This window comes from Ochotona princeps, chromosome 10, assembly GCF_030435755.1.
Source record: "Ochotona princeps isolate mOchPri1 chromosome 10, mOchPri1.hap1, whole genome shotgun sequence".
Classification (NCBI taxonomy): domain Eukaryota; kingdom Metazoa; phylum Chordata; class Mammalia; order Lagomorpha; family Ochotonidae; genus Ochotona; species Ochotona princeps.
In genome coordinates, this window is record NC_080841.1 from 52,344,903 (window position 1) to 52,371,002 (window position 26,100).

General features: G+C 44.3%; 1 protein-coding gene across 2 annotated transcripts in view; it reads right to left on the reverse strand.

Moving 5' to 3' along the window:
* The window catches only part of SMYD3 (SET and MYND domain containing 3), a 632,714-nt gene extending 606,889 nt beyond the window's left edge, over positions 1-25,825 (reverse strand). The window contains exon 1 of one of the 2 annotated variants that reach the window (XM_004578490.4): positions 25,564-25,825. In XM_004578490.4, coding sequence (XP_004578547.1) covers positions 25,564-25,727 — 164 coding nt within the window. In that variant the 5' untranslated portion in view covers positions 25,728-25,825. Of the gene's footprint in view, positions 1-13,663; positions 13,772-25,563 lie in introns of those variants that run through there. The other variant, XM_058669436.1, reaches the window with a different exon arrangement.
* Positions 25,826-26,100: the final 275 nt, after the last annotated feature.

Here is a 26,100-nt window from a genome sequence, read left to right on the forward strand (position 1 = left end):
TGCGTGGTGCCAGGAATTCAACTGCACCTACTAATTCTGGACAGCCTTGTTTCCAAAAACATTAAATACATTCCTCCAACCACTTTCCCTGCCTGTTATTCCCACACTGCCACCTAGTGGGTCACCATTGAAAGGGACCAAACCAAGGCAGGTGTGGTATGTAACATAGTGGCTAAAGTCCTCGCCTTACGCGGGGATCCCCTATGGGTGCCAGTTTGTATCACAGCTGCTTCACTTCCCTTCCAGCTCCCTGCTTTTGGCCTGGGAAAGTTGATTTTTGTATAAGGTGTAAAAAGTTACATAAGGTTTTTGTTTCATATTTCTGCACACATAGTTCCAATTTTCCCAGCAGCATTTCTTGAAGACACTTGTTTCTCCAGCGACTGACTTCAGATCACTTGTCAAAAAATTAGTTGGTTGTAGATGTGTGGATTAACTTCTGGGATTTCTATTCTGCTTGACTGATCTTCAGGTCTATCTCTGTGCTAGTTTCAGACTGTTTTTGATCACAACTTTCCTGTAGTACATCTTGATGTTTGATACAGCAATGCTTTCAGCTTTGTTTTAGTTTCAGATTGCTCCTCTTCCCATCCAGCTCGTTGATTGTGGCCTTGGAAAACAGTCGAGGATGGCCCAAAGCCTTGGGACCCTACACCCATGTGGAAGACCCAGAGGAAGCTCAAGGCTCTTGGCTTCGGATCAGCTCAACTCTGGTCATTGAGGTCACTTGGGGAGTGAACCAGCAGATGGAAGATCTTTCTCTATATCTTACCTTCTCTTTGTAAATCTGACTTTCCAATAAAAATAAATAGATCTTTAAAAAAAAAAAAAAAGAGCCTTAATTCAAAGGCTTTACCCAAATGTTTTTCTCTGTTTATTAGAAGAGAGCATTAAGGTACATGAGAATTTTCCAAAATTGCTGATGGTTATAGTTTCATTAATCTGAAAGGAGGGGTTAAAAGATAAGTTTACTACAGCTAGAGAAACAATCAACAAAGTAAAAAGGCAACCCACAGAATGGGAGAAGATCTTCGCACACGACATAGGTGATAGAGGGCTAATCTCCAGAATATACAAAGAGCTACAAAACAACCAAAATGTCAAAACAAACAAGCCACTCAAGAAATGGGCACAGGAAATGGGCAAACACTTCACAAAGGAACAAACCCAAATGGCAAATAAACATATGAAAAAATGCTCAAGTTCCCTGGCAATAAGGGAAATCCAAATTAAAACATCAATGAGGTACCACCTAACGCCAGTAAGACTGGCCCACATGAATAAAAGCACCAAAAACACTTGTTGGCGAGGTTGCAGGGAAAAGGGATCCCTACTCCACTGCTGGTGGGGCTGCAGGCTGGTACAGCCTCTATGGAAATCAGTATGGAGAATATTCAAACAACTCAAATTCAACATACCGTATGATCCAGCAATAGCACTCCTAGGAATATATCCAGAACACTTGTTTTATGAGAAACCAACATGCACTCCTATGCTCATAGCAGCACAATCAGTAATTGCAAAAACATGGAAGCAACCAAAATGCCCATCAACAGAGGATTGGATAAGAAAGCTATGGTTCATCTACTCCATGGAATACTACTCAGCTATTAAAAAAAACAAAATGCAGTTCTTTTTGGCCAAATGGGCCAAACTGGAAACCATAATGCTAAGGGAAATGAGCCAATCCCAAAAGGTTAAATACCACATGTTTGCCTTAATTTAAGATGATATGATGTTATGTATAACATGTTATGTTTTGAATGTTATATGTTGTGTATAAACTAAAATTGAAGTATAGGTGAGGTGGTCACAGAAGGTGGCTGGGAACTCGCATTTACTTTTAACATATTGGTTACTCATTACTATGTCAATTAATTCCATAATGATGTAAATTTTTGCTGATGGTATGTTGGAGCTTTCAATTGACTGGGATGATACTCTGCTGGCTCTGTCTTCAGACCAGAGAGGGTATACCTAAGAAGCCGTTGAACTTGACTGGACAATAAGATGTTGGACTCTATGTTTGGTATACGCTTGCAATGGGGGAATCTCAACTGAACTTGAGCTGTGGTTATGCAACAAGGTGGAGGAATCCACCATGGTGGGAGGGTTTGGGGAGGGGTGGGGAGAACCCAAGTATCTATGTAACTGTGTCACATAATACAATGTAATTAATGAAGTTAAATAATAAATAATTAAAAAAAAAATAAAAATAAAATAAGAAAAAAAAAGATAAGTTTACTTTGGTATAACAACATAAATTAATGAACAATGTTTTCATAACAGACATTTTCATTATCTTTCAATTTTTTAATATTTCTATTTTTATTTTTAGGGTTTTTTATTATTTTAAAGTATATAGAAACAGAAAATAGAAACTTCATACCCACTGGTTTACTCCCCAAACATCACAACAGCAGGGGCAGAGCCAGGCAAAAACCAGGAACCTGGCATTCAATCTGGGTTCCTCCCATGGGTGGCAGCACTTACACGGGAGGACGTGCAATGAGCTGCACACCTCAGTGCACACATTCCAGGAAGCTGCAGTCAGGAGCAGAGCCGGGACTCTGCACACAAGCACTGTCACAGGGCTTTGCAGACATCCCAAATGCTCATGCCAACCGTTTCTATTTTTTAAAAGATTTATTTATTTTTGCAAAGTCAGATATATGGAGAGAGGAGGAGAGACAGAGAGGAAGATCTTCGATCCGATGATACACTTCCCAAGTGGCTGCAACGGCTGTTGCTGAGCCAATCCGAAGCCAAGAACCAGGAGCTCTTCTGGGTCTCCCACATGGGTTTAGGCTCCCAAGGCTTTGGGCTGTCCTCCACTGCTTTCCCAGGCCACAAGTAGGGAGATGGATGGGAAGTGGGGCTGCCGGGATTAGAACCTGCACCCATATGGGATCCCAGCATGTGCAAGATGAGAACTTTGGCTGCTAGGCCACTGCGTTGGGTCCTAATTCCTTCCATTTTTAACAACATATAATAACTGTACAGATTTAGGGACTATCATGTGATGCTTCAAAACTTCTGTATGCTCTGGAAGGTCCTATCAAGGTAAACACCACCTATATCCTCAAACATTTATCATTTCTCTGGTAAGAAGCATTTACGATCCACTCATTTAGTTGTTCGAGTTATGTTTTAGAAGAAATAGTTACTATAATATGATCTACAGTCACATACTATACAACAGAATACCAGAATTTCTCATTTTTAACATACTGTAAATTAGCACCCATTACAAAACCTTCCCCTACATCCTCTTCCATATTATCCCTAATATCTGTTAGCTGTTGTCATATGTTCAATTCTGTATGATCAACCCTTTCAGATTATACAAGACTGAGGTCACTGTGTATTTGTTTTCTTGTGACTGGTTTATTTTGCTTAACAAAATTACCTCTAATTTTCTGGCTATTGGGAATAGCACTGCTATAAACATGGGCATAAATATCTCTTGGATATTTATTCAGTGGTGGGACTGCTGGCTCATACTATAGTTCTATTTTTAAATATTTTGAATGTGCTTAATGACACTGAGTTATACACAGAAAACAAAAAGAATGGTAAAAATTCATTTTACTTTGTCATTTCAAGTGGGTGAATGGTGGGGTATATTGTCAAACCTCAGCAAAGTCGTTTTTTTCTTTTCTCTTTTTTTTTTAAGGAGGAGGTAGAGGCAGAAAACACAGAAATGGTTTCAATGATCATGTAAAGTTTTAAGTTTTATTTAAAGGATGTCAGAAACCACTAAATCTTCTCATTTCAAACTACCTCAGATGCAGAGCATTTAATTTACCGATCTAGACAGTGAAAATTAAATTTAAAAAAAAAAGAAGAAGAAAAGGGGGTGGAACAGTCATTTAAAGGCCTTCTACTGTCTGCTAATCCTGAAAAGTGACTTTTCTCTGTTGCGGTCCTAGACCTGGCTGCCTAACTCACGCCTGAAGATCTCACCCACTCAGATGACCTCAAGCAGCAGGAGCATCAAACACTACCACGGCAATTCTAGCTGCCTTCACACTCTGCCTATCCTTTATTTGGCCAACAACTTGAGTCACCTCTTCTCTCTCTTGGTTTGCTTCTTTATTTATAAACAGACCCTGAATCTGCCTGGGAGACCAGGAGGAGGCTCCTGACTCGTGACGTTGGATTGGCTGAGTTCCAACTATTTGTGGTCATTTGGGAAACAAACCAACAAAAGGAAGATCTTTTTTTCTCTTTCTTTTTCTCTGGAAATCTGACTTTCCAATTAAAATAAACTCACAATAAATACAAAAAAAAAAAAAATACAGGACTCTTGAGGATGGCACCAGACATCTAAGTTTTTTTCAAATACAACAAGTAAATTTGTTCTTAGTGAAAACTAAAGAGTCAGAGACTTTAATAAAATATTTTACAATATACTTCAATTTTCACTGCTGAAACTGAGTACCCATTATTATAAAGCACAAAAATCAAAAATGAAGCTGCCTAGAGAAACTGTTACCCAAATGCACATTCTTTTTTCTTAATCACTTGCACAACATAAATCCTTCTAATTAGCATCTGCTTCATAACAAGGTTAACATAGTTTCTGAAAAATTGTCAACAACAATTAAATGCTTATGTACTTGTTAAATTCATTTGTAAGAAACATCACAACTACTCAGATTAATAACTCAGTATAATTCATATTTTCCTACACATGAAAATTATTTAGATATGAACACAATATGTTAATGGAAATGTCTAGCTTTAAAATTCAACACACACTGGGCCCGGCGCCGTGGCCTAGCGGCTAAAGTCCTCGCCTTGAATGCCCCGGGATCCTGTATGGGCGCCAGTTCTTATCCCGGCAACTCCATTTCCCATCCAGCTCCCTGCTTGTGGCCTGGGAAAGCAGTCGAGGACGGCCCAACGCTTTGGGACCCTGCACCCGCGTGGGAGACCCAGAAGAGGTTCTTGGTTCCCTGCTTCAGGTTGGCGTAGCACCGGCCGTTGCACTCACTTGGGGAGTGAATCATCGGACGGAAGATCTTCCTCTCTGTCTCTCCTCTTCTCTGTATATCTGACTTTGTAATAAAAAATGAATAAATCTTTTTAAAAAATAACTAAATAAAATTCAACACACAGAATTATTTATGACTATCATAAGTAGCATGGCTAAATGTAACTATGGCAATTACATCTTAACACTTGACTATAAAGATACATGATGGCAGTCAAGGAAGATGGAAAAAAAATAGTGCTTGTCAATCCACACTGCACATTTAAAAAAAACTGAGACTTTTTTTTCATTTTATGCTCAAGCCACATTCTGGACAAATAAATCAGAATCTTGGGCTAAGACTCATGCATCGATATCCCAACAGACAGCCAATGTGAAGAACTGACACATTACAACAGAGCCTCTGTCTGAGACATCTAAAGGTCAGACCTGCTCCAAGACCATGACCAACAGAAGCCCCAAGGACCAGGCAGTGCTTCAGAAGTTTTCTTTGATTACTCTACAAAGGTACACACACACACACACACACACACACACACACGTATATACACATATATATACATACATATACACATGCATATATATGTATATATGATATTTTATGTGTATGATACCAGATATATATTATCACAGTACCAATATTTTTCTATTTCCTAACTTTCCCATTTTAACACAGCTCTTTGACATGCAGAAGTCACATCCACTAACCTATTTTGTACCATGTAGTTTCTCATTTATTTTTGCCTTAAAAAAAACACAGGAGTGTTGGGCACAATGATTAAGTCACTACGTGGGATGCCTGGATCTCATACCACAGTGCCAGGTTAAGGTCCCACTCTGATCCCAGTTCCTATTAATGAATATCCTAGAAAAGCTGATGATATGTAAGACTCAGACTGAGTTCCAGGCTAACTAGCTTCAACCTGGCCACGCCCCGGCTGTTCTAAGCATTTGGGGAGTGAACCAGGAGACAGAAGATCACTGTTTCTTTTTCATTTTAAAATAAAATGCAATTAAACTTAATAAATTTTTTAAAAACTTATCTATTTTTGAAACTCACAATTACAGAGAAACATGGGAAAATAAGGAGAGAGCTTCCATCCACTGCTTCATTCTCCAGATAGCTACAATGACCAGTGCTGAACCTAATGGATTCAGGAGCCAGGTCTCCAATGTGGATGACAGGAGCCTAAGCACTTGGGCTATCTTTCACTGCTTTTCCCAGGCCATCATCAGGTAGCTGGTTCAAAATGGAGCAGCCAGTATACAAACAACCAACCATATAAATGCTAGTATCACAGTCGGTGGCTTTACCTACTACACTACAACACAAACCTCTTTAGAAAAATTTGAAGACAACAGGGCTGGGTGTTGTGGCAAAACACGTTAAGCTGCGGCCTATAGCACCAAACACTCACATGATCACCCGTCAAGACCTCACTGATCCACTTCCAATCCCGCTCTCTGCTCATGTACTTGGAAAAGCAATGGAAGATGCCCAAGTGCTTGGGCCCTGTACCCATGCAGGAGACTCAGAAGAAGCTCCAGAGCAGGCCCAGCCATCACAGTCATTCAGGGAGTGAATCATTGAGGTCTTCCATGTGAATGGCAAGAATGCAAGTTCCTGGGGCCCGGCACGGTGGCCTAGCAGCTAAAGTCCTCGCCTTGAACACACCGGGATCCCATATGGGCGCTGGTTCTAATCCCGGCGACCCTGCTTCCCATCCAGCTCCCTGATTGTGACCTGGGAAAGCAGTCGAGGACAGCCTAAAGCCTTGGGACCTTGCACCTATGTGGGAGACCCAGAGGAGGTTCCTGGCTCCTGGCTTCGGATCGGCACAGCACTGGCCATTGCGCTCACTTTGGGAGTGAATCATCAGACAGAAGATATTTCTCTCTGTCTCTCCTCCTCTCTGTATATCTGACTTTCCAATAAAAATAAATAAATCTTTTTTTTTTTTTTAATGTAAGTTCTTGGGCTGTCACTGGCTGCAGGAATCTTGACCTAAAGCAGAGGTAGGACTCGATCCTGGGCATCCTAGGCAGCAGCTTAACTCCCTGCACCACAATGTCTGCCAAAAGGAGACATTTCAGGAACTGAGCAGACTATACCATCTTGCTCGCAAAGTAAATCCTAAGATTAGGATGAGATAGAAAGTACAAGGTTATTTCATACAGTCACTTGTATTTCTTTCATCCTGCCAAGAAACTATTGTAACAGACTAGAAAAATATCATTTTCACCCAGACCATACCAAATTCAAATATGACTGGTAGTTCCAAACACTTGCTTTGGTGCTTATTTCTAAAACCACAATCATTATTAACAAACTACCAACACAAAATACATTTAACCAGCATTCATTCATTATGTGACTTTTCTGTAAATATTTGTGACAAAATTTGACTTGTGAGACATCCTTCCTCTTTTGGTTGAATCAAAATAAGAGTGATGGTAAATGTGGGAGGCTGAGAAGAATTTGGAAAGACATTCACAAAGGAGGCTACTGAGGAATATGAAGTTTTAGTGATAGACAAACCAAATCATTCTTCAAAAAAGTGTGCTTTTTACTCTCGACCACCAGAGGGTGCACTACATCTAATTAAGACCTGAACTGAGGGATGGAACCAGAATACTAAAAGCTGACCTGCAAAAATGTTACATGCAGCACATATGGAAGTAAATGTTGGATCAAATCATAAAATCCCCAAAAGAATCTCAAATATTTATCAAATAACTGGGCTGATAAGAACTGTAGACGTAATTAACAGAAAGCAGTTCACTTCAGCCTTGTGTACATATAGGCCACATAGAGATCCTGAATTCTGAAAACATATGTTCTCTCTCAGTAAGTCTGTGGTGCGTCACAGACTTTGGACTGCTAACAAGCCCTGACTGCACTGCTGCCACGGACCCACAGATCACACACTTGAGACGAGTAAGAATTGAATTCAATACAAACTGAACTGACAACCTCACATGTTTAACTCTTACATAAATAATTAGTAGATAAAAAGTCAGACCCTAAATTTGGAATGCAAACATCTGGGAATATACTGCTGAAATTGGTTATCTTGAACTTTTAAACTGTACTGACCTGCCTTTGACAGTACAAACAGGTTCAAACATTGCTTATTCCTAAAGCCGCAATGATTAACAAACTACCATCATAATACACATTTAACCTGCATTCATTCATTATGTAACTTTTCTGTAAATATTTGTGACGAAATTTGACCTTTGAGACATCCTTCTTTTTTTTTGAATAAGAGGTATATGTGGGCGGCTGAGGAGAATAAGCAAAGACATTCACAAAGGAGGCCACTCCCTAGGGAGGCTTGTGTTCAAAAACCTGTCAAGGGCTCCCCCATGGTAACTACCTAGCAGAGGACTAACTTCACCAGAATTTAAATCATCGCTCTCAGTGTTTCCAGATCTAGCACCACATTCTAGTACAAGGAGTCAGAAAAAAAAAACTGTGACTCAGGGACAGTGTGGATTGAGTTGCCACTTGGCAACTCCAGCAGCAGAGTGCCTGTTCAAGTCCACGGCGTACTCCACTTCAACTCCACTGATGTGCCTGAGAAGCAGCAAACCATGGCTGAAGTATGTGAGCCCTACTACCCACAGGAGAGACCGGCATGGACACCCTGACCCTCAGGTACAGCCTCGCGCAGCCCAGGCTGTTTCAGAGCACTTGGAGAGTGAATCAGATGCTTCCTTCTCTCTCTTTCGAACATATAAATAAAAATCTGTTTAAAATAAATGTAATTCATGAGGAGCTATGCAACAACAACAAAAAAAAACCTGCAACATTTTGCTAATCTCTACAAAATTAAGGGAATACTTACAGAAATGGACCCTAAAAGCTTGTTCATAACTCTAAATAACACTATAATGGGACCCGGCGCAGTAACCTAGTGGCTGAAGTCCTTGCCTTGCACGCCCGGGATCCCATATGGGTGCCGGTTCTAATCCCAGCAGCCCCGCTTCCCATCCAGCTCCCTGCTTGTGGCCTGGGAAAGCAGTTAAGGAAGATCCAAAGCCTTTGGGATCTTGCACGCATGTGGGAGACCCAGAGGAGGCTCTAGGCTCCTGGCTTTGGATTGGCTCAGCTCCAGCCATTGTGGCCACTTGGGGAGTGAGTCAACGGACGGAAGATCTTCTTCTCTGTCTCTCCTCCTCTCTGTATACATAACTTTGCAATAAAAATAAATAAATCTTTAAAAAAAAAAATAACACTATATGGGCCCGGCGGCGTGGCCTAGCAGCTAAAGTCCTCGCCTTGAAAGCCCCGGGATCCCATATGGGCACCGGTTCTAGTCCCGGCAGCTCCACTTCCCATCCAGCTCCCTGCTTGTGGCCTGGGAAAGCAGTTGAGGACGGCCCAATGCATTGGGACACTGCACCCGCGTGGGAGACCCGGAAGAGGTTCCAGGTTCCCGGCTTCGGATCGGCGCGCATCGGCCCGTTGCGGCTCACTTGGGGAGTGAATCATCGGACGGAAGATCTTCCTCTCTGTCTCTCCTCTGTATATATCTGGCTGTAATAAAATGAATAAAAATCTGTAAAAAAAAAAAAAATAACACTATAATGAATGATGTACAAGAAGAGATAGAGAAGTATGGAGATTAGCATATTCTGCCCTTGTCTCTACTCCTGAGGAACTGTGGTCTACTTACTACTGTTGAATTCTTTTTTTATATAGAAGATTTAGGAAATGTCTAAGTTGTCTTGCACCTAGGTATGTGTGATGCTGCTGGAAAAGCAGACAATACCCGGCATGCATTCTGGGTCTGGCTTACGCCAAATCTGTGTTAATCATACCCAGTGTACCAGCATAGCTGCCTATCTCTCTTTTTTTTTTTTTTTTTTAAAGATATATGGGGAACTCTGTGCTGCAGAGGTAGGAGATGCCAGGCTGGGACGTGCAACCCCGGATCCCAGGAACGCTGTGCAACACCGTGCAGTAAAGCAGGGGGACTGCAGATTGCCCAGGGAAGGGGATCAGCAGATGTAGTAAGAGTGGGGGCATGTTTTTGACAGTGAAGAATGACTCCCGGGGCTTCCAATGACCAGTCCGCTGTACTCTCAGGTAGTAAGGGAGCTGACATGAGGAGATTTAGAGAGCGGAAACCGGAGGGCATGTCTGGGTCAGGCCAAGGCACCCACCCACATGGGAGACCTCGGTTGGGCTAAGTGGCATTGCCTGCCGCCCACCAGAGCATGTGAAAGATGCAGTTAGGGGTAACAGTACCTACGCACAAGAGTCAGAGCAGAGGATGGCCATGTTAGGCTAGGCCATAGCACCCGCCAGAACATGAGAGAACCACATCGGGGGCTGACTCTGTAGGGGATTTGGAGGCTCACTTCTGTGGGACCACAGCATCCTCCAGACTGTACAGGAGCTGGGAGTGGTGACAGGCCAAGCCAGGCTGGACCATGGAACTCACCAACACTCATGGGTACCAGGGCTGAAAATAGGCCAGGCTGGGCCAGGCAACAGTACCCGCCAACACATGCAAAGTCCAGAAATGGGTGCAGACAATGCCAAGCAAGTCGTGGCACCTGCCAACACACACAAGATTCGGGACTGGGAATGGGACTGGAAGGGAAACTTGGAGAACTCCCCTGCTAACCTGCAGCTCCCACTGGTGAGCATGAAAAACAGGAGGACTTGGCTGAGCAAGGCTGCAGCACCCATCCGCCTATGTATGGGCTGGGTCCGAGGGTGGCCAGAGTGGGCCAGTTTGCATCACACACTGGAACAAGTGAGAACAAGGATGGGATGCAGGCCAGACCAGGTCAGGTTGGGCAGAAACACCTGCCGTTCACATGAGGGCCGGGACTATAGGCAGGCTGGGCTGCAGCATCTGCCAGCAAATGCCAGTTCTGGAGGTAGGTCATGCCACCCTTGACCACAGCACCTGCTGACCCATGCATGACCTGGGGTTGGAAGCAGGCCTGCTAAGAGAAATCTGGGGACTCCCCTACTAGGCTGTTGCTTCTCCCGGTGAGCCTAAGAGCTGGGACTGGGAGCTGGCTTGGCCAAAGTTGTAGCATCCATCAGTGGGGCATCAGTAGGCTAAGTCTGGGGGCTGCCCAAGCTGGACTAGACTGCAGCAGCCATTGGCAAATACCAAGAATGACTGTGAGTCATGTCAGGCTGGGCCACCCTGGCAAGTGCAGGATAAGGACCTGGACGCAGGCCTAGAAATGGAACTGCAGGCATACTCCTGCAAGGCTGTATGGGATAGAAACAGAGTAATGCCCAGAAATCAGGAACAGCTGGACTGGGTGATCAAACTTCTTACCATGAGGGCAGATGAACACCTTGGCGTGCTATACTGAGGACAACACCTCGCTAAGAACACATAAACTTAATAAAACCAAGAAGAAATACTAGACACATGCAAAATGAGGAATATTATGAATGAAATTAAGGGGGCCCAGAGCGGTGGCCTGGCAGCTAAGGTCCTCACCTTGAATGTGCCGGGATCCCATGTGGGCACCGGTTCTAATTCCGGCTGCTCCACTTCCCATTCAGCTCCCTGCTTGTGACCTGATAAAGCAGTTGAGGACAGCCCAAGGCCTTCGGACCCTGCAACCGTGTTGGAGGCCCAGAGGAGGTTCCTGGCTCCTGGCTTCGGATCAGTGCAGCACCAGCCATTGCGCTCACTTGGGGAGTGAATCATCAGACGAAGGATCTTCCTCTCTGTCTCTCCTCCTCTCTGTATATCTGACTTTGCAATAAAAATGAATGGATCTTTTAAAAAAAAAAGAAACTAAGGGAATTGTATCCTTCAAAAATGACACAGTATCCCAGATTAAAATTAGGATAATTAAATGCAACACTCAATCCTAGACTGGATCACCTACAAGAAGTGGGGGAGGATGTTATCAGGAGGCTGACACTATGGCATAGCAGGTTAAGCCAATTCCTGCAGCACCGACATCTCAAAGGCTACAGTTAGGATCTGCTGCTTCACTTTCTGATCCAGCTCCCTGCTAATGCACATCATACGGTAGCAGAGGACAGCCCAAGCGCTTGGCCCCTGAATTCTCGTGGGAGGCGCCTGGCTCTTGGCTTCAGCCTGGCCCAGTCCTGGCTGCTGGAGCCATTTGAGGAGCAATCAGCAGATGGAAGAACTCTCTGTACCCCTCCATCTCTTTCTTTGTAACTCTGACTTTCAAATACATGAAGTAAATCTTAAAGAAAAAAAAAGAATGTTGTCAGATCACTCAAAAAAAGCTAGAATATAGACGGTAAAGTATTACAGCAATAACAAACTTACTAAAGTTGGTATGTTCAATAATAACCATATTGGACACATATGCTGAACTACTTAGATTATATAAAGGGCACAAAATAACATAGAACTCGCATCTTCAGACAGAACTCTGTGTGTGTGTGTACATGCACAGATAGAGTGCCAATTAAAGAGGAATGTACAAATGAGGCAAAATGTTGATAGTTTAATCTGGATAAAGGGTATACATATTTTGTTGGTACTATTTCTATTCTTCCAATTTTGTTATTTTGAAATTATTTCAATATAAAAGCTTTAAATCTAAAAAACACAGTGGGAAGATGATAATTATCTTTCCCTAGTGGCGGGCACAGAAACATATAGCTATTTCAAATCTCAAAATGCTGATAAGTGTAAAGGTTCAACAGTATCTTACAAATAACTCCAAGGATCAGTTTTGCCACAGTGGGTTGATCCACCACGTGTGACATCAGCACCCCATTCTGAGCCCAGCCTGGAACCCTGACTGCTCTGCTTCCAACCAGCTTCCTGTTAATGAGCCTAGGAAAGCAGCAGCTGATGGTCCAAGTTCTTGAAATCCCGTCACTCACACCAGAGAGAGACCAAGGTGGAGTTCCGGGTTCCTGGCGTCAGCCTAGCCTAGGCCTGGCTGTTAGAGCCATCTGGGGGAGTGAACCAGAAGATGGTGGCTCTCTCACTCTCTGTCTTTCCAATAAATACACAAATCTGTTTTAAAAAACATTTTAGTATGTAGAGTTCCTAATTCTTGTTCATCGTATTTACAGCCAATTCCAAGATGCTACACCCCTTAATGTGCTAACTGATCACTCCAGTGGATGCTGTGTGAAATGACTACTCACACGTCACCAACAGGCCAGTGGTTCAAATCTGGGACCTTGTTAGAAATGCAGGATCTGGGACCAGTGTTGCGGCATACAGGTAATGCAATCACCTGTAATGCCAGTATCCCCTATAGGGATACTGGTTCAAGTTCTGACTGATCCACTTTTTATCTAGCTCCCTGCTAATGCACCTGGGAAAAAAAAAAAAAACAGAAGACAGCCCAATTCCTTGGGCCCCTGTATTCATATCAGAGACCCAAATGAAGCTCTTGGTTCCTAGGTTCAACTTGGCCCAGTCTTGGCTGTTGAGGCCACTTGGGGGAGTGAACCAGGGAATAGATTGCTCTCTGTATTTCCATCTCCATATATAAAGCTCTGGCTTTCAAGTAAATCAAACAAATCTTTAACAACAACAACAAAAAGTAGGCCCGCAGACATAACCCAGACCTCACTGAATCTCAATCTGCACTTCAGCAAGATTTCCAGGTGATTCACTAGCATGACAAATTCAAACAAGAGCTACTCTGAGTGACTTAAGTGAATTGACTCACTTCCCATAAATCCTGATGCATACAGGATGATTCCCATGCTCTCCTCCATGGGGTGATTTGTGCTTCTGATTTTTCCTTCTAGACCACAGAGCTCCACAGTTGTCAGGACAAGGCCATAGGGAGCGGGAGGACAGCACCATGTATTTCAGGGCAGACCCAGAAACAGCTTCCGTAACTATGTTCAAATCCAACCCCAACAGGACTAGGGAATGGAATCATCTCATGTGCTGAGAATGAGAAAAGTGAATAAAGTTCATTAACAGATACTAGAATCTTGCAAAAATCTAAGCGAACGCTGAAAAACCAGACCTGAGCAAAGACAAGGCCAAAAGAATCAAAAAGCCTGTCAAAGGAAATTGTACCTTTTTACAGTCCAAATTCTGAAGTCAGGGCCCAGCCAGTAAACTGGTTCACTTTGCGACAGGTTACCTTGGATAGAATCAGCCAGCAATTACTAAAAAGGAGACAAAAGCTGACATTTCAAAGGCTTCTGTATCCTTAGTGCACATACCCTTTTACACAAGTGCAAATGAATCCAAGATTTAGTTGAAATTCTTTAAATCTCTAATTACAAAAAAAAAAAAGGACACAAGATTTTTATAGGGAAAACACAAAATATATAAAAAACCACTTGGTCAAAATAATTATGTTAGAATTCAGTGTGCTCTTATAGACATTTTATTTTCTAAAAGAAAAAAATATCTATTTTTATTGGAAAAGCTGATTCAGAGAAAGAAGGAGAGACAAAAATCTTCCATCCGCTGTTCACTCCCCATATAGCCGCAGGATGAGCCAATCTAAAGCCAGGAGCTTCTTCCTGGTCTCCCATGCAGGTACAGGGTCCCCAGCCTTGGCCATCTTCTGCTTTTCCAGGCCACAAACAGGGAGCTGGATCGGAAGTGAGGCAGCCAAGACTCGAACCAGTAGCTATATGGGATGCCGGCACTTAAAAGTGGAGGATTAGCCAGTTGAGCCACTGTGCTAGCCTCACTTTTATAGACCTTTTATAAAAACACAAGTAAATACACCCCCCCACACACACACACAGAAGGATTTTGGTTTTAATGATTTATTTTTTATTTGAAAGGCAAAGAGAGAGTGAAATCTTCCATCTACGGATATACTCCCCAAACACCGAGCACAGCCAGGGCTGGGTCAGGCTGAAGCCAGGATACTGGAATTCAACCTGGTTTCTCTTATAGCTGGAAGGAACCCAACAGCGTGTGCCATCACTGCTACCCCTCTGGGTCCACATTAACAGGAAAGTGGGATTAGAAGCAGAACAGGGATTCTAACCTAGCAACTCCCAAATAGGATGCAGGACAAAACACCTAACCCAAATATTTTATTTAAAATGCATACATTATTCCATAACTCATTCACCAATAATGTGTCACCATATCTGTACAGATTCATGCCAGTTTTTACAGCTAGACACTATAATATGGATATATCATAACTTAGCCAATCCCCTACTGATTAAAATTTTCTCTCCTTTCTTAACTATAAAAAGCTTTGTGGGTCCGGTGCAGTGGCCTAGTGGCTAAGGTCCTCGCCTTAAATGCACCGGGATCCCATATGGGCACCGGTTCTGGTCCCAGCAGCCCCGCTTCCCATCCAGCTCCCTGCTTGTGGCCTGGGGGATGGGGGGTTGTCAGTCGAGGAAGGCCCAGGGCCTTGGAACCCTGCAGTTGTTTGGGAGACTTTGGGGAAGTTCCTGGCTCCTGGCTTCGGATCACCTCAGCACTAGCCACTGCGGTCACTTGGGGAGTGGGTCATCGGGTAGAGGATCTTCCTCTCTTTCCTCCTCTCTGTATAGCTGACTTTGCAATAAAAAATAGAATAAATTAAAAAAGAAAAACCTATGCTAAGTATCATTGTACACCCTTGGTGACTGAATTCTGTTAGTTTACCAACTAGCATCACAATAAAAGAATTTCACAAGTCTTGTATTGCCACAATAAGTAGACAGGCTGGTGCAGAAGCAGCCACAGGACGCTCGGCCCGGGAACATTCTACAGATGTGTGGGAGCTCCCACTCCCCTTTGGGAATACATGGTCTATGACATAAACCAACCTAATTAAGAAACTATGACTTACCAAGGGAAGATGATCCCAGTAGTCTAGATAAGTAATTATTCCTAAAATACCTGAGTTGAGGGGTATGTCTGACATTAGGGGCAAGTCTAAGACCCACAGCTCCTGAGAGAGCTGTGAGTTAAAATCCCATTCACCTAAGAAACATTTCCAACCATCTTTAGTGGGCCACTGCCACTCAACAGAAATCTGATGTATCTTTTTTACAAAATAATAATAAAAAATATGGGGGCCGGTTCGTGTTCCAGCAACTCCACTTCCCATCCAGCTCCCTGCTGGTGGCCTGAGAAAGCAGTCAAGGACTGCACAGAGCTTTGGGACCCTATACCCATGTGGGAGAGCTGGAATAAGCTCCAGGCTCCTGGTTTCGGATCAGCTCAGCTCTGGCCATTGTGGCCACTTGGGGAGTGAATCAGTGGACGAAAGATCTTCCTCTCTGACTTTCCTCCTCTCTACAAATCTGACTTTCCAATAAGATTAATTAATTAATTACTTTTTAAAAATCCATTAAAAAAACTTTCATTGATTCACTCCCCAAATGGCCACAATGGCCACAGCTGAGTCAATTTGAAACCAGGAGTCAGGAGCTTCTTCTGGGTCCCAAGGCTTTGGACCATCCTATACTGATTTTTCTGGGCCATTAGCAGGGAGCTGGATGGAAAGTGGAGCAGGCAGGACACAAACCTGCACCCACATGGGATCCCAGCTCTCACAAAGTAAGGATTTAGCCATTGAGCCATGGTGCCAAGCCCACAATGATTCTTTTTTTTTTTTTGAAATTAAATGTAGTAGTACATAGGCTAAAGCACTTAAAATCATGCCTGGCATTGCTTAGTAAATAAGAGTAAGCATTAGCTACTGAATTATAATAATCACACGTATGTAGTACCAAGTAGAAAGGGAAGCGGCTCTCAGTGAGTCGATCACTATCCCATACTTGATCCCATACACCAAAGCCAGTGGAATATGTCTACCTTGACTACTAACAAACTAGAGCCAGCCCACAGTTAAAATATGAGAAGCAAAAATTCAGTCACAGAGGGCTGGCACAGGATGTAACAGATTAATCCTCTACATTCTGGCTCCGGAATCCCAAATAGGCACAAGTTCAAATTCCCAATCCAGCTCCTTAATTACAGTCTGGGTGAACAGCAGAGAATGGCCCAAGTCCTTGGGTCCCTACACCTACTTGGAAAAACCTGGAAGAAGTTCCTGGTTCCCAGCTTCAGCCAGCCCAGCTCTGGCCATTACAGCCATTTGGGAAGTCAATCAGTGGCTGGAAGATATCTCTGTGTCTCCCTCCTTCTCTATACCTCTGACTTTCCAAGTAAAATAAATAAGTATTAAAAATCTGAGTCAGCTGAGAAGCTCTACCTCCTTGATTCATGATCCCATATATACTGCATATGATGAAAAACTCACAGCCCAATATTTTCACTGGTTCATAACATACACTACAAAACCAGTCTCTCATATGATAGAAAAGGCCAGTCCTATAATACGGGTTCCCAGAGTACGTCTTAGCGATACCGGGAAGACTTGAGACCCTTTCAGGGAGTTCCACAAGCTTAAAACTACCTTCATAACAACACAAAGACAACTTTTTGTCTTTTCTAATTTTCATTCCCTCATGAGTATAAGGTGGAGTTTTCTAGATGCTATATGACATGTGAATCTGCAATATACTGGATATAGTTTTAAGTTTGCAAGGGTCTTCTATTAAGCTAGACACAACACAGAGATTCAAAAATGTAAAACAATACAACTTCTTTCACTAAATTTTTATTTTGTTTTTGCTTATTGCAAATACCTATTTACATACTGGAAGTGTGCCATGTGGGCACCAGTCAGAATCCTGCACCAGTTTGAGCCAGGTTTCTCCAGTCCCAATCCAGTCCCCTGGTAATCTATCAGGGAAAGCAGTAGAGGCTAACCCAAGCATTTGGGTCCCTACCACTCATGTGAGAGACCTGGAAGAAGTTACTGGCTCTTGGCTTCAGCCTTGCCTACCTCTAGCTATTACAGTCACTTGGAGAGTTGAACCGGCAGATGAAAGATCTCACTCTGTCCTTCTCTATATATAATCCATCTTTCAAATAAATAAATCTTACCCCGCAAAAAAACCTTCATTAAAGGGGCTTGTGCTGTGGCACAGTTGGCAAAGCTGCCACCTTCAGTGCCAACATCCCATATGGATATAAGTTTGAATCCAATCAGCTTCTATTTTAATCCAGCTCCCTTCTAATGTACCAAGAATAGCAGCAAAAGATGGCCAAAGTGGGGCCCAGCACAGTGGCCTAGTGGCTAAAATCCTCAACTTGAACACACCAGTATGCCATATGGGCGCCGGTTCTAATCCCAGCAGCTCCACTTCCTATTCAGCTTCCTGCTTGTGGCCTGGGAAAGCAGTAGAGGACGGCCCAAAGCCTTGGGACCCTGCACCCGCATGGGAGACCTGGAGGAGGTTCCTGGTTCCCAGCTTCAGATCGGTGCAGCTCTAGTCATTGCAGTCATTTGGGGAGTGAATCAATGAAAGGAAGATCTTCCTCTCTATCTCTCCTCTTCTCTGTATATCTGACTTTCCAATAAAAATAAATGAATCTTTAAAAAAAAAAAAAAAAGATGGCTCATGTGCCTGGGCCCCTGCACTCACATGGGAGACCAGAAGAGGCTCCTGACTCCTAGCATTGGACTGGCTCAGCCCTGCCGACTGCAGCCATTGGACAGGTGAATCAGCGAATGAAAGATCTCATATATTCTTTCTCTCTCTCTTTTTCTCTGTGTGTGTCACTCTACTTTTCAAATAAATCAATATTTTTTAGAAAACTTAGAGACATAATAGATCATATTTAAATCATTTCAGAACTTAATTTTTTATGCAGTAAATAGCAATATAAACAACATAAACAAAATTTCAACCACAGTAGGTATTTTTAAAATCTGTCCTATCAAATCTTTCTTAACGATTTCTTAGAGTATAAAGAGGCACACTTAAATGACAGCACAAGTTCACAGTGTCAAAATCACAGGTATCAACCCAGTACTTCAGTTTATTTTCATGAAGGTCGGAGTCAGCAGATCTTGCGGAGAATGCAGTACCGGCAATGCAGACAATTCCAAGCGTAGGATAAAATGGATATTCAAGAACAGATCACTGACATCTCCATGGCAAAAGAGTTTCCAGCAGGTATATTTGTCATTTGTGAAACTCAGGATCCGTTTCTAGTGGCAGCAAGTCAGGCAGTCGGTGCCAGTAGAAGCCCATGGCTATGGTGATGGCAAGTCTGAACTGTGGCGCTCCGGGTACCATCCTCCATCCCTGTCCGCACGGCTGCTCTGCTCAAGAGCTCTGAGTCAGCGCCAGTGTGGAGAAGGAGGGTCACTTACTGCTATCCACATGCACGTCATCCTGTCTGATCAAGAACATCATCTGCTGTGGCATTCACATGGACCAAATGTTCTCAGGCTCAGGCCTCAACCACAGAGCCCTTTCCCAAACTTCCTTGCAGAAGAAAAGGGAGGGGGGAAAAAGGGAATTATAACTCCCACTCAAAAAGAAAATGGAAGTTGTGTTTATAATTTGTTTTTCCAGTCCACTTTATTAGCAGTTCTTGCACCGTATCTTATTCCTAGTTCTTCACCCTTACGTAAACCCATTAGCTATTGCTCAGGAATCCACAAATTCTGACTGTAAACCATCTCTCAAGGCTTTACCCTATGAAATGATTTCACTAATCCTTTGATCTTTAGGACCCTTCAGAAAGAATCTATAACACTGCATCTGTTCCTTTGCACCTGGGGCTAATATATTTCACAAAGTGAACAATAACCTCAAGAAATATCTTATGCACATGATTTGAACAACTGGATATTGTGCAAAAGTTTGTGATGATTTGTGTATAAATAAAGAAGACAACTTTTCTGAGTTGTCCATTATGAGCATCAAGCCATAGTGGTCCGTGTCTTATCTCTTCTTCTTATCATCTCGCCGATCCACGCATCCTTTGCAAGCTCTCAGTCAGCCGGAGCAGGTCTCCGGCAAGTGGCGCTGAACACCAACAAGTGCTTCCCAGGAGCCACCTGCCTCTTTCTACTCTATCTTGGGTTAGGAAGTTAATACTAGAATTCTGCCTTTGCTTAAACTATTCACACTGCAATGCCCAACATTCTTGGAAATTCCCTTTAGAAATTTCAAGTTCTCTATCTTTCAGTTTCCTGATCATTTCAACAGCTTTTATTACTCCCTATCTCAGCCACTTCCTACCCTAAACCTCACTGGATCAATACATATACTATTCTTTCTAAGATGTATTTATTTATTTGAAAGGCAGAGTTGCAGAGAGATGGAGAGAGAAATAGACACACACTGATCCTCCATCTGCTGGTTCACTCTTCAAATGGCCAGAGCTAGACTAAAGCCATGAGCCAGGAGCATCATCTGGTCTCCCACATGAGTACAGGGGCCCAAGCACTTGGCCATTTTCCGCTGCTTTCCCAGGCACACGAGCAGGCAGCTGGACAGAAGTGGAGCAGAAAGGACTCAAATCAGCACCTATATGGAATGCCAGCAGCAGTTTAACTTGCTATGTCACAATGTCAGCCTCTTTTCGTTTTGTTTTGTTCTAAGATTTCTTCAGATTATTCCTAAGCAGACATATCAAGTCAATCCATTCTCTAACTATTCCATTATATCTTTGATGATATGAGGACCCTGACTCCATTTACATGACAATATTTCATTATGTTACCCTTCCTATGACCTCATGCCTTAGCTTAGGAGTAGTGGTCCATGATTATACCCTCCCTTGTATCTAACACCAACTTCCTTTCCCTTCTATATCCATCAATCACACAAACCTGGAAGTCCAAGATCAACTCAATTTTCATAGGCAAGCAGCTAGCTACTGGAAGAGGAAAAAAAGCACTACCACATTAACTAACTATTCCCACTTTATCACAAGTTTTAAATGCACTTTCCAATAATCCTAAATTGTATTAGGCAACTCTATTCTCAGCTAGAAGAATGTGTAAAACCATGTTCTAAGATTAAATCACTTAGAGCCCGGCGATGTGGCCTAGCGGCTAAAGTCCTCGCCTTGAACGTGCCGGGATCCCATATGGGTGCCGGTTCTAACACCAGCAGCTCCACTTCCCATCCAGCTTCCTGCCTGTGGCCTGGGAAAGCAGTTGAGGACAGCCCAAAGCTTTGGGACCCTGCACCCATGTTGGAGACCCAGAAGAGGTTCCTGGTTCCCGGCTTCGGATCAGTGCAGCACCGGCCATTGTGGCTCACTTGGGGAGAGAAACATCGGACGGAAGATCCTCTTCTCTGTCTCTTCTCCTCTCTGTATATCCGGCTTTCCAATAAAAATGAATAAATCTTTAAAAAAAAAAGACTGAATCACTTAGCAAACTCTTCATTAGTTATCTCGAAACCTTTCACTATTGCTGTTGCTCTCTCTGACATCGCTTTTTACCTCCCAAGATGTAAAATCACTCCCTCTTACCCCAAGTTCAGTCCTTCACTAAGGCAGAATTTCACTAGTGTTGCTTTACTGCCTAGTCCCACGTACCTATACTTTTTGAGATCCTGACTCCTGCCTTCACCCTAGTCTAGGCCTTACTGTTGCAAACATTTGGAGAGTAAGCAGAAAACAGTCTTTTTTAAAGGTTTACTTATTTTTATTTGAAAGTTAGAGATATGTGGAGAGAGACCTTCCATCCACTGGTTCACTCTTGAAATAGCTGCAACGGCCACAGCTGGGACAATCCAAAGCCAGAAGCCAAAGCCTCTTTCAGGTTTCCCACATGGGTGCAGGGGCCCAAGGTCTTGAGACATCTTTCACTGCTTTATTAGTCCATTGGCAGGAAGTAAGATGGGAAGTGCAGCAGCCAGGATTCAAATGTCTCTCTATCTCTATTTCATTCAATTCTTCTTAACCCTGTCTTTCAAATAAATAAAATACATATTTAAAAAAAAATCAGACTTGCCTTACCAGAACTGGCTTAAATAGCTGTTCCCAGGTAAATTTCTCTCCAACACCTAGCAGACACCCTGAACTCACAGCATCAAGGGGACTGTAGACAAGTGGTGTCTTCCTGGATGCTCATTCATCTCTGCTGCAAGGAGGCGAGCGGGTCCTAGACTGCTATCATCTCACCTTCTGGGCTGTCACATTGGCTCTCATCCGTGGAACACATGACCCCAGCCTTGAGTCAACAGTCTCCCCATCATGGATCATGACACCTGCTATTCCACCAGCCCTCTAAGCCCGCCCTCTACCACTTCCATCACAGTTGAGTGGCTTGAGAACACGACGGACTGCCCAGGTAACACCAGCTCTCCTATCTGGCCACTTCTTTAAAAGCTGCTGGCCTCCAGCGTCGACGTGACACTAACCTCCACAGTTGTCTCCTCTGAAGATTCCAACTGAGGAGCTGAGTGCCAAAGTCCCTCTATAGGTAACGACCCCTCAATCTATCAATGATCAAACCTAACCCAGAACTCTGGCCAAATGAAACCAGAACACATATTTCCTTCCCTAGATCTGCCCTTTCTTTTACAATCCACCAGGGCCACAACAGATTGACTTTTCACTTCCAAGTCAACCCTTCTCCTCCTGAAAGGCACTAAGACCCAACTGCATCCTTACCGATGGATGTGACAGCCTCCTCGGCCCAAAAAGGAACTATCATTAGAGTTCACCAGAGGTGAACAGAAGCTTGTGACACAGATACTCAGAGCTTTGGAAAACCAAAGATGGACATATTTATAATAACTTTAAATTCCCAAAATATTTTCTTTCCACAAGTTCAACCATTAGCACGTGTCATGATAGGTACTAGGGCACACAGATCAGACATAGTTCATCATCTCAGAGCTAGAGCTACAAACACATAATAACAACAGAATTTGAGCTACTCCATTTATATACATAACCCATTCATCAATTTTTTCTATCTCCATCAAACTAAAACCACATGCAACAGAAGACTATATAAATTTTAAATCAGTGTCATTGTTATTTAATCTCAATTTAAAATCAATCTCCCTCTGACCCTCCCTCTCTACTATAACTTTGATTTTCAAATAAAAATAAATAAGTTCTTAAAAATAAAAAGAACAACCAAGCATCAGGTACTGAATATTAGGTATCCATTTGTTCGGTCTGGATTCTTGGCATTTACTTTTATTTTTTCCTTTGTTAAAAATGTGTTTGTCGGGCCCGGCGGTGTGGCCTAGCGGCTAAAGTCCTCGCCTTGAAAGCCCCGGGATCCCATATGGGCGCTGGTTCTAATCCTGGCAGCTCCACTTCCCATCCAGCTCCCTGCTTGTGGCCTGGGAAAGCAGTTGAGGACAGCCCAATGCATTGGGACCCTGCACCCACGTGGGAGACCCAGAAGAGGTTCCAGGTTCCCGGCTTTGGATCGGCGCGCACCGGCCCGTTGCGGCTCACTTGGGGAGTGAATCATCAGACGGAAGATCTTCCTCTCTATCTCTCCTCCTCTATGTATATCTGGCTGTAATAAAATGAATAAATCTTTAAAAAAAAATGTGTTTGTCTATTTTAAAGACAGCAGGACATAGGAACAGGGAGAGACAAACAGAGATCCTCCACCCACTGGTTCACTCTCCAAACAGCTGCAATCACCAGGGCTGGTTCAGGTTGAAACCAGGAGCCTGGAACTCTATTCAAGGTTCCCATGCGGATAGTGGGAACCCAAACCTTTGGGTCACCTTCTGTCTTTCCAAGCAAATTATCAGGAAGATGGATCAGAAAGAAAGCAGCTGGAACTCTAACCAGCGCTGCAACTGAAGAGATCAGCATTCCAAAAAGTGATTAACCGGCTGTGCCACAACACTAGCCTGCTTGTATTCTGTTTTCTGTATACTTTCATTTGTTGATTCCTCCACCACTGAATGCTGATGGAAGTCAGAGACTCAGCTTTTCAACTGCCCTGGCAGCTAGCACCTAGGCAGTGGCCTGAGCTTAGCCAATCCCAGCCCACCAGGGAGGATTCCGACTCAGATACCAACATCACAAAGAAGGGCTGAGAGAGAAGCTTCCCAGCAACAACAGTTTCCCAAAGAGCAGAGACAGCGGCAGGACAGCAGCTGGCTACAGTTTCCATGGTACTCATGGCACACGCTGCAGCAGCCAGCATTGTCAGGCAACAGACAAGATGTACTCCCCGGATCCCACATTCCCACCTGCTCCTACAGTGAAATTCTGACCTCTGTTCCTGCCCTTTCTCAAGGCCAGGCTTCTCTAGATTTTAATGGAGTGCTGAGAACTGCCCATCTACTCTTGAGAAATTCCTTTTTGCTTAAATCACAACTGTTTTTGCAAGTAAGAAAAATGAGTGATAGATAATAGTAATGGAATAACATGGCAAATCAAGAATCATGTGTAGTTTCTTGTGAAAAACGGATATTTCTATGCGCTACATGACTGAAATTCAGCTTGGACCGTAGTTATGAATCTGTCACCACCTACTTCTTCCAAATATTTCTATTCCAAATACTAAATACTGAGTTAGTCTGACTTTATTTCAAAAATGATCTACACACTCTCCATCCATTAATATGATAGTACTTAAACAGGACTATATTCAAATTCTTCATATACTCGAAAGCATGTAACAGGATACATATGCCAACTTTCTCAATGTGCTGAGAGTAAGAGATCTGTCAATTTAAACGGCAAGGCCTCAGGAAAGTCTTCAAAGGAATGAATTGTTCTCATCCATACAGTTAACAGAATCTCAAAACGCTCCTTCCCAAATGGACTTGTGGCGTTAACACTCCTTCAGAAACCAGCAATTACAACTATTCTTTGCAAGCTTTAAAATTCAAACTACACCAATGCCCTCAATTAGGGACCTTAACCTCCCCAATCCTTGCCCAGTCTGAGAGGCCTAAAAAAGCCAACATCCCACGTATCTCAAAACATCTTCTCTACTGCACACAGAAGCTCAATGATCCTGCTTAACTGTACTCCCTCCCCACGCCTTGCACACTCCCCCACACGGCTTTGCCACAGCGCTTCACGTCGGCCCTGCGCTGCCAGGCTCCCAGAACAACTTCCCGTGAACTGCATCCAGACACGTGGTTAAGAGTTCGACTTCTCTGCACATCCAGTACAGGGCAAAGCACACTGTGGAACCCCAGTAACTTGGGCTCCCACAGCACTTTCCTCACACCTCTACTGCTGCCTTTCTGATACAATGTAATCATTCCCTCTTGCGCTTATCTGCTGCGTCGTTAGGATGTGCAGTTCATGTTCGTGTTCCCTAGGCCACACAGACCCCCTGAGTCACAGACTCAGCATCCCACACCCCGGAATTCTTCCGACTCCTGCAAGTCTCCCCCTCCTTTCCCGGTGCAGCCTCAGCAGTAAGGCTGATAGCTTCTTCACATCCACAGGGGCACTGTTAATTTGCACTGCCACCCCAAAATGACGCTTGTCACACAGGACGCAGACTTTCTGCCTAGGGACCAAGGCTCCCTCCGGGACTCCCCGGATTCCCATCCCAGCTCGGTGGGAGCGCAGGGTGGGGTGGGTCGCGGCCGCAGGGAGGCAGGGTTTGGGCCTGGACACACCCTCCGTCCCCACCTCACAGCGGCCCTGGGGACTTGGGCGCCGGGCCTGTCAGGGGCGACCCGCCCCCCGGGAACACGCGCGCGTCGAGGGGCGTGTGAGACCGGGACAGCCCCCCACCCCCCAAGCCGAGGCCCCCGGCACCCCTGACCCCGCACGGTCCGGGATTCAGGTGGACGGGGGAAGGCTCTCCGTACGTACCCCAGCAGGCAGCGATCGCAAACGACGCCACGACTCCCTTTGCACACCGTGTACGCCAAGGGGTCCGAGCGGAACAACAGCTCTCCGGGGCGCAGCGGGGCCACGGCGCGCAGCCCGTTGCCTCGGTCGGCGGTGGCGAACTTTTCTATCTTGAGCTGCTCCATCGCGTCGGGGACACCCGCACCTCCGAGCACGGCCGCGTCCCGCAGCTGGCGTCTCGCGGGCTGCCAGGACTCGCGCGCCTGCGCCCTGCGCGCTCACGTACGCCCGAGGGGAGGGCCGGGCGCGCGCGGCCTCTGAGCATGCCCAGACCGCACGCTCCCGGGGAGGCGGCGGGAGAGCACGGGTCGCCACGCGCCCGGGCGGGCCGCTGCTGCGCCCCGCAAAGGCGGTGTATGTCTCTGCTTCGTTTATTAGGATGATTGTAACACATGGGAAAAGTTGAAAAAGTAGTGCTGGGATCACCTGTGGGCCGCTGCACCTGCCTGTTCACACTAAGGGTCTCATATTTGAGAGTTGAGGACATACCTGACAGTT